At 35.9% G+C, this 10,312-nt stretch overlaps 1 protein-coding gene across 1 annotated transcript in view; it reads left to right on the top strand.

Annotated features, from left to right (window-relative positions):
• Positions 1–9,756, top strand: part of LOC142239703 (uncharacterized) — a 55,180-nt gene extending 45,424 nt beyond the window's left edge. Inside the window, exons 3-6 of the mRNA XM_075311485.1 lie at positions 7,548–8,424; positions 8,628–9,023; positions 9,070–9,461; positions 9,642–9,756. Coding sequence (XP_075167600.1) covers positions 7,548–8,424; positions 8,628–9,023; positions 9,070–9,461; positions 9,642–9,756 — 1,780 coding nt within the window. The remainder of the gene's footprint in view (positions 1–7,547; positions 8,425–8,627; positions 9,024–9,069; positions 9,462–9,641) is intronic.
• Positions 9,757–10,312: the final 556 nt, after the last annotated feature.

Raw genomic sequence — 10,312 nt, forward strand, 5'->3', positions numbered from 1 at the left:
ATGCTTCAGCTCATTAGTTCAGGTAAACAGCAGACACAAAACTAAGGAGGTTAGCTGGAAGCGATATCCAAAGTTGTGGTGAATGGTTGTGGCATACTTGCTGGGCGTATATCAACTACATCATTAGACATATTGTTCTCTTTTATCCCTACCTATATGAATAAAAGTACGTTTGGAATTAAATATAGAATTTTGTATACATATATTTAAGGATTAGAAATAAGAAAAACGATTTTGGGTCAGTCTGATCAGTGTTTAGTAATGTAACGTGAAATGTATCAAAAAAAACAACAAGTATATACGGCCGAAAGTTCGGCCAGGTCGAATCTTATGTACCCTCCACCATGGATTGCGTAGAAACTTCTGCGAAAGACTGTCATCCACAATCGAATTACTTGCGTTGTGGTAATACTAACCAATGGCAAGGTATCTTAACACTTCTTAACATCGTTTTATAAATTGTGAGTTAGTCCATACGTGGTATAACATATATTAGACAAAAAAGTTATGTATAGGTAAGTCTACAAATAATTACGAATCGATATGGACTTTTGCGCGGTACGTGGAGAGCCAGAATTGAAATATGGTGGCCGCTTATATGGGGGCTACAATTATGAACTTGATATGGACCAAATTTTGTGTGATTGGGATCGATTTATCTGAGGGCTATATATAACTATAGACCGATATGGACCTAGTTAGGCAAGGTTGTTAACGGCCATATACTAGCACAATGTACCAAATTGCCTCGGATAAAATTTGCTCCTCCAAGAGGCTCCAAAACCAAATCTCGGAATCGGTTTATATGGGGGCTATATATAATTATGGACTGATATGGACCAATACCTGCATGGTTATTAGAGACCATATACTAACACCACACCCTCAAAAAAAATCGCTTCTCTAACATATATTCCAAACATATTTTGCAGGAAGCACATATATTATTGGATACTGCCGAAACATTAATATGTTTGATTTATGTGAACATATTATATGTTTGGAAGCATTTTGAGCCCAAAAATATTATATGCTTGGAAGAATTTTCCCTAAAGAAGATTGTGCTCATTCCCTAACATAATTTTCACTTCCACGAAATTTTTAGTTCTTGGTACCTTTTTCTGTAATACAAATAATGTTGAAGAAATTATTCAATTTTATAAATTTTTTAAAATTTACCTTTCGCCTGGACGGAGAATCGAACCGAGTCACCAGTAGACAATTGTCTTTATAAGTTACATTTATATAGCATAGATTGCAGCGCCCACGAGCCTATGCAAACATAACATTATTTAAAAGAAACATACATTTGTTGGCCACGTGGAGCAGTGGTTAGCATGTCTGCCTTGCATGCAAAGGGTCGTGGGTTCAATTCCTGCTCCGACCGAACCAATTTTTTTTGTAATTTAGACATTTATACACCCTCAAAAAAAATCGCTTCTTTAACATATGTTCCAAACATATTTTGCAGGAAGCACATATATTATTGCATACTGCCGAAACATTAATATGTTTGTTTTATGTGAACATATTATATGTTTGGAAGCATTTTGAGCCAAAAATATTATATGCTTGGAAGAATTTTTCCCAAACACGATTGTGCTCATTCCCTAACATACTCATAATTTTCACTTCCACGAAATTTTTTAGTTATTGGCACCTTTCTCTGTAATACAAATAATGTTGAAGAAATTATTCACTTTTATAAATTTTTTAAATTTTACCTTTCGCCTGCACGGAGAATCGAACCGAGGACCATGCAGTTTGTAAGCCAACACACTATCCACTGGGCTACGTAGCTGTTATAGTCACCAGTAGATAATTATCGTTTTAAGTTACATTTATATAGCATAGTTTGCAGCGCCCACGAGCCTATGCAAACATAACATTATTTAACAGAAACATACATTTGTTTGCCACGTGGAGCAGTGGTTAGCATGTCTGCCTTGCATGCAAAGGGTCGTGGGTTCAATCCCTGCTCCGACCGAACATTTTTTTGTTTTTTTTTTTTTTTTTTAATTTACACATTTATATTTATACTATATTAATTTTTTTAAATGAAACTTCGAAATGTGCGTTATTAAAGATTTATAGTCAGTAACAGTGCTTGATATAAACGAAATTGACTGATTTTTGGATAAAATATTATTTTTTATTGCAAAAATTACAATCTTGTAATAAAAAACTATTTTTGTACAAAACTTTAAAATTTGGAAGGAATTCAAAAACTAACAAAAGAAGAACGTGGAGTCGAGTATAAACATACATACATAATTTCATAATATAAACATAAATTTATTTAGGAGTGAACAGTTTTTTACTAGCATTTAACATTACATACAACATACAAGCAGTTTCACAGAAATTGTTCTCTTTTGACTCTTTTGCTGTGTTATATTGATATCTTTTGTCAACTCTCCCGGTTTCCATCTCTATTTCTTTCTCTATACTCTCTCTGTCGCTTTGAATAAAATATCACAACATATGTATGTTTAGTCGAAATTTGTAAATTTATATATGTTTGTATTCACACATATGATTTTTATGAAACATTCATGCCCCAAACATAATATATTCTAACATATTAACATAGATGTCCCAAACATTTAGTGTTAGTTTAGGAACATTACATGTTCGCACTTAAATATATTATGGTTTAAAATCGTGCCCGAAACACATTTTGTTTATATCGGAACATATGAAAAACATATTTTTATAACAGTGTACTATATTAAATTTTTATAATGAAACTTCGAAATGTGGGTTATTAAAGATTTACAGTCAGAAACAGTGCTTGATATAAATGAAATGGCTTTTGAATAAAATATTATTATTTTTTTTGCAAAAATAACAATTTTATAAAAAAAACTGTTTTTGGTATAAAAGTTTGAAATTTTGGAAGAAAATCAAAAACTCTAACAAAAGAAGAGTATAAACATAAATAAATAATTTTATAATGTACACATAAATTTATTTAGGCATGAACCGTTTTTTACTAGCATTTAACAACATTTTAAATGCCTTTAAAACTTATCGTGTTTTGTACTTAATTTCATTTTTACCTTTAAGGCCGTTAAAAAATGTGTGTCTATAATGTCAAAATGATAAACAAAACACTTGTCCACACATACATAAAATTCTCCGCTCAAGGCGAAAACACATGCGGTTTTTTTCAAATCTCTATGCTCTTTACTCCGAATACTCAAATTAAGTTCAAATTAAATAATATTTAGACTTAAGCATATCAAATTTTTGGCCTTATCATAAAGCAGTTTTCCGAAACAACATACAACCGTTTCACAGAAATTGTAAACATATATATGTTTACTCGAAATTTGTAAATTTGTATATGTTTACATTCACACATATTATTTTTATGAAACATTCATGCCCCAAACATAATATATTTTAACATATTAACATATGTGTTCCAAACATTTAGTGTTAGTTTAGGAACATTACATGTTGGCACTTAAGTATATTGTGTTTAAAAATTGTGCCCGAAACACATTTTGTTTATATCGGAACATATGAAAAACATATTTTTCTAACAGTGCACGTACTAAATTTCAATCAGATCGGATGAAATTTGCTTATCCACCGGAGGTCAAATCTGGGGATGGGTATATATTATTATATATAATTATGGACTGATATGAACCAATTCCTGCATGGTTGTTGGATACCATATACTAACATCACGTACAAAATTTCAACCGAATCGGATTAATTTTGCTCTTTCAAGGGGCTCCGGAGGTCAAATCTAGGGATGGGCTTATATGGGGGCTATATATAATTATGGACCGATTTGGACCAATGTTTGCATGGGTGTTTGAGGCCATATATTAATACCACGTACCAAATTTCAACTGAATCAGATGAATTTTGGTCTTCCAAGAGGCTCCGGAGGTCAAATCTGGGGATCGGTTTATATGGGGACTATATATAATTATGGACCGATGTGGACCAAATTTTGCATAGTTATTAGAGACCATATACTAACACCATGTACCAAATTTCAGCAGGATCGGATGAAATTTGCTTCTCTTAGAGGCTCAAAAAGCCAAATCGGGGGATCGGTTTATATGGCGGCTATATATAATTATGGACCGGTGTGAACCAACCCTCCATCATAGGATGGGGGTATATTAACTTTGTCATTCCGTTTGTAACACATCGAAATATTGCTCTAAGACCCCATAAAGTATATATATTCTGGGTCGTGGTGAAATTCTGAGTCGATCTAAGCATGTCCGTCCGTCCGTCCGTCCGTCTGTTGAAATCACGCTAACTTCCGAACGAAACAAGCTATCGACTTAAAACTTGGCACAAGTAGTTGTTATCGATGTAGGTTGGATGGTATTGAAAATGGGCCATATCGGTCCACTTTTACGTATAGCCCCCATATAAAGGGACCCTCAGATTTGGCTTGTGTAGCCTCTAACAGAACCATATTTCATCCGATCCGGCTGAAATTTGGTACGTGGTGTTGGTATACGGTCTCTAACAATCATTCAAAAATTGGTCCACATTGGTCCATAATTATATATAGCCCCCATATAAACCGATCCCCAGATTTGGCTTGCGGGGCCTCAAAGAGAAGCAAATTTCATCCGATCCGGCTGAAATTTGGTACATGATGTTGGTATATGGTCTCTAACAACCATGCAAAAATTGGTTCACATCGGTCCATAATTATATATAGACCCCATATAAACCGATCTCCAGATTTGGCTTGCGAAGCCTCAAAGAGAAGCAAAGTGCATCCGATCCGGCTGAAATTTGGTACATGGTATTGGTATATGGTCTCTAACAACCGTGCAAAAATTGGTCCACATCGGTCCATAATTATATATAGCGCCCATATAAACCGATCCGCAGATTTGGGTTGCGGAGCTTCAAAGGGAAGCTAATTTCATCCGATCCGCCTGAAATTTGGTACATGATACTGTTTTATGGTCTCTAACAACCTTGCAAAAATTGGTCCACATCGGTTCATAATTATATATAGCCCCCATATAAGCCGATCCCCAGATTTGGCTTGCGAAGTCTCCAAGAGAAGCAAATTTCATCCAATCCGGTTGTAATTTTGAACATGTTGTTAGTATATGATCTTTAACAACCGTGCCAGAATTGGTCCATATCGGTCCATAATTATATATAGCCCCCATATAAAACGTTCTCCAGATTAGACCTCCGAAGCCTCTTGGAGGAGCAAAATTCATCCGATCCGGTTCAAATTAGGAACGTGGTGTTAGTATATGGTCGCTAACAACCATACCAAAATTGGTCCAATCACACAAAAATTGGTCCATATCGGTTAATAATCATGGTTGCCACAAGAGCCAAAAATAATCTATCAAAATTTTATTTATATAGAAGATTTTGTCAAAATATTATTTCTATAGACAATTTTGTCAAAATTTTGAGAAAGATTTTCAAAATTTTATTTCTATAGAAAATTTTGTTCAAATTTTATTCGGTTCATAATCATGGTTGCCATTCGAGCAAAAAATAATCTACCAAGATTTTATTTCTATAGAAAATTTTGTCAAAATTTTTATTTCTATAGAAAATTTTGTCAAAATTTTTATTTCTATAGAAAATTTTGTGAAAATTTTATTTCTATAGAAAATTTTGTTAAAATTTTATTTCTGTAGAAAATTTTGTCAAAATGTTATGTCTACTTTGTCAAACTGAATTATATACGTATTGGATCGATCTTTTTTGATTTAATATATACCACGTATGGACTTACATACAATTTAGAAGATGGTGTTAGGAGGTTTTAAGATACCTTGCCATCGGCAAGCGTTACCGCAACTTAAGTAATTCGATTGTGGATGGCAGTGTTTAGAAGAAGTTTCTACGCAATCCATGATGGAGGGTACATAAGCTTCGGCCTGGCCGAACTTACGGCCGTATATACTTGTTAATATTGAAACATTTTACTGGGTAACTTAAAACTCTTTTACGTAATTGTTAAACGACGCATGTGTCATTTATAACTCTTTTGATTTTTGCTCTGGGCAAAATATGATCAGTTGAGGATTGATTCATAATTGTGTACGTGGATTTTTCATATAATACTTCTCTCAAATTACTATTTTTTTACTATTCTGAAAGACTCATTTATAACTCATTGAAAGGACTCGTTTTGAGACACAACTAACAGGTTGGCTAATAAGTCCCCGGTCTAACAAAGAAAAACACATTTTTTTTTTGTCAAAATTCGTTTTTATTATTCAACGTAGTTCCCTTCAAGAGCGATACAACGATTATAACGACTGTCCAATTTTTTGATACCATTTTGGTAGTACTCCTTCGGTTTTGCCTCAAAATAGGCCTCAGTTTCGGCGAAGAGGTGTCTTCATTGCAGCCAATTTTTTCCCTGCGAGCATCCTTTTCTGAGAACAAGAAAAAGTCGCTGGGGCCAGATATGGAGAATACGGTGAGTGGGAAAGCAATTCGAAGCCCAATTCATGAATTTTTGCCACCGTTCTCAATGACTTGTGGTACGGTGCGTTGTCTTGGTGGAACAACACTTTTTTCTTCTTCATATGGGGCCTTTTTGCCGCGATTTCGACCATCAAACCCTCCAATAACGCCATATAATAGTCACTGTTGATGGTTTTTCGCTTCTCAAGAAAATCGATAAAAATTATTCCATGCGCATCCCAAAAAACAGAGGCCACTACTTTGCCAGCGGACTTTTGAGTCTTTCCACGCTTCGGAGACGGTTCACCGGTCGCTATCCACTCAGCTGACTGTCGATTGTACTCAGGAGTGTAGTGATGGAGCCATGTTTCATCCATTGTCACATATCGACGGAAAAACTCGGGTGTATTACGAGTTAACAGCTGCAAACACCTCTCAGAATCATCAACACGTTGTTGTTTTTGGTCAAATGTGAGCTCGCGCGGCACCCATTTTGCACAGAGCTTCCGCATATCCAAATATCGATAAATGATATAACCAACACGTTCCTTTGATATCTTTAAGGTCTCTGCTATCTCGATCAACTTCATTTTACGGTCATTCAAAATTATTTTGTGGATTTTTTTGATGTTTTCGTCGGTAACCACCTCTTTCGGGCGTCCACGCTTGAATTTTGCATACCAATTAATTATTGTTGATTTATCTGGGGCAGAGCCCGGAAACTCATTATCAAGCCAAGTTTTTGCTTCCACCGTATTTTTTCCCTTCAGAAAACAGTATTTTACCAAAACACGAAATTCCTTTTTTCCATTTTTTTCACAATAACAAAAGTTGCTTCACAAAAGACGCTTTATCTCACAAACTAATTGACTTACAGGCGTCAAATTTTGACACGAATCATTTGAAGGTTGGTACAATATAAAAATAATATGCATTTAATACTAGCGACGCCATCTATGTGTCAAACCGGGGACTTATCAGCCAACCTGTTACTTTACACTGGGGACGCATATGACTCTCAGATTCGCTCAAATTAATAATATCCAGAACACTTATGGAAGAATGCTAGACTTAGTATTTTGTAACGTTTCTGATGTCTATGTCTCCAGAGTAGAACCTTTCGTAAGTCCCGAGGACATATACCATCCTACTCTTTGTATATCTTTAGATTCCTTTAATTTGAATATTGCTTCACCAAATTCTACTCGAATGACACGATTAAATTTTAGGAAATCGGACATAACTGGTCTTAAGGATGCTCTTAGCCGGATTGATTGGTTATTTGAATGCGACAACCTAGTTTCTCAAGTTTCTAGGTTTTATACTATCTTTGATGATCTGATTAGGAGTTTTGTTCCCTTATGTAATAGACGGTCGTATCTTGGACCCCCTTGGTTTACAAGGGAACTACGTCGTGTTCGTAACTTGAGGAATAAGATGTACAGAAGATTTCTATTGAGTGGCAATTCTATAGATTTTCGCAACTACTCAGTTACTAAAAGCAAGTTCGTTAGTCTTAATAAGGACTGTTATGAACGTTATTTGATAAGAATGCGCTATACGTTGAACTCCGACCCTAAAAGTTTTTATAATTTCGTTAATTCGAAAAGAAGAACTCGGACCTTTCCTAGTTTCATGAGGTATAAGGGTACAGTTTCTGATAATGAGAAAGTGATCGCTGATTTTTTCGCTGATTATTTTAAAGAGTCCTATGTTGACAATTGGAATGTTGGATCAGAGTATACTTATTTCATTCCTTCTGTTCCTATATTTTCCCATATTACATTGACGGAATCTGAAGTTCTCGACGGATTGAGATCCTCATCTATAAATTATTGCCCTGGACCTGATGGTATACCTTCTTCCATTCTGAAGGAATGTGCGGATCTTTTATATATTCCACTGACACATCTGTTTAACTTGTTTTTGCGAGCTGGCAATTTCCCAGACATGTGGAATGTCATGTTATTCCCTTGTTCAAGAAAGGTAATAGAACGAACATTGAGAATTATAGATGTATCGCTAAGTTGAGTGTGATACCTAAACTGTTTGAGCTTTTGGTAACTAGGAGAATTTCGTACTCCCTTCGTAATATTATTTCGGAATCCCAACATGGTTTTATGAGAGGTAGATCTACTGTAACTAATTTATTGGAATTTGTTGGTCATGTCTTCGATTCATTCACTCAGAGACGTCAACTGGATGTGATCTATACGGATTTCAGCAAGGCGTTTGACATGGTGAATCATAGGTTATTACTATACAAATTTGATGTTTTGGGATTCCCACCTATCCTTCTGCGCTGGATCGATTCCTACTTGCATGGTAGAACTCAGAGAGATGCATTTAAAGATTGTTTATCTACGCTTATTCATGTGACATCTGGCGTGCCTCAAGGTAGCCACTTAGGACCAGTACTGTTTAATCTATATTTGAACGATCTTCCGTCGGTTATCGTATCATCGAGGATCTTGATGTGCGCAGATGACGTTAAATTGTTTCTTTCACTTGATTCTGCTAGGGATACTTCCCTTCTTCAAGATGACATTGACAGACTAGTCGAATGGTGCGCTTCTAATTGTATGGTACTTAATCTTTTAAAGTGTAAGAAGATGACTTTTTCCCACGGAGCTTGTGAACAGACTGAGTACTGCATTGGGAACTGTGCTGAGATTTAATGATTTAGGCGTTTTGTTGGATTCCCGACTTGATTTCGGTCCTCATATTGAGGAATGTGTAAATAAGGCAATGGGTGTTTTGGGTTTCATTAAGAGATGGTCTAAGGAATTTGTTGATCCTTATTTGACGAAAAGGCTCTTTACGACTCTGGTTAGGCCGATATTGGAGTACGCATGTGTTGTCTGGTCACCAAGTTATCGCTATTATATTGATCGTGTTGAATCTGTCCAGAAGCAGTTTCTTATTTTTGCTTTGAGAGGGCTTGGCTGGAATAATTTATACGACTTGCCTCCTTATTCTCGCCGTCTTTTATTAATTGATCTTCTATCTCTTGAGCGTAGAAGGTTCATGCATTGTATTGTATTTCTCACTAAACTAATTAAAGGAGATACTGATTCACACTACCTAACCTCGAAAATTTGATATAATGTTCCTAATCGCTTAACTAGGAACTTTGTACTCTTAAAGACTGACTTTTGTAGACACAACTATGAATTATTTAATCCGCTTAACGTTTTGTCTAGAAACTATAACTCGGTGTATACATTGTTCTCGTTATCTGAGTCGATTCCTGCCATAAAGGAAACTATACTTAAGTTGGACAATAATGTTGCTGAGCCTAGGGTTGTCGCCTTCTAATTTTCAGGTATACATTGGAGCCTGCTTTATTCATCTAACGGCGGGAGTCCCTATAATACGGTGGCACTTACTGGCCTAAAGGCTCGGAGGGTCCTTTCTGGCCTATTTCTAAAACACACGATGCGCCCATACTCTGACTTCTGGAACTTTAAGCCTTTTTGGCTCAACGGAGTATATGGAGTCCCTTCTGACCCATTTGTTGATATATGTTGAACCCTATCGAGTTCCGCGGAGCCCTTACTGGCTTAACGGGGTCCCTCCTGACCCATCTCGACTAACTAACTTGGAGTCCCATACTCTGGCTTTTGGAACTTTAAGCCTTTTTGGCTCAACGGAGTATATGGAGTCCCTTCTGACCCATTTGTTGATATATGTTGAACCTTATCGAGTTTCGCGGAGCCCTTACTGGCTCAACGGGGTCCCTCCTGACCCATCTCGACTAACTAACTTGGAGTCCCTTCTGACTCGCTGTGGTCCTTACTGACCTATAGGGTCTCTTCTGGCCCAATTGTAATATAGAATTATATTTAATTGAATTGTTATATTTTGTAATGTC

The sequence above is a fragment of the Haematobia irritans genome, chromosome 5 (genome assembly GCF_050003625.1).
Source record: "Haematobia irritans isolate KBUSLIRL chromosome 5, ASM5000362v1, whole genome shotgun sequence".
NCBI classification, from domain to species: Eukaryota; Metazoa; Arthropoda; class Insecta; order Diptera; family Muscidae; genus Haematobia; species Haematobia irritans.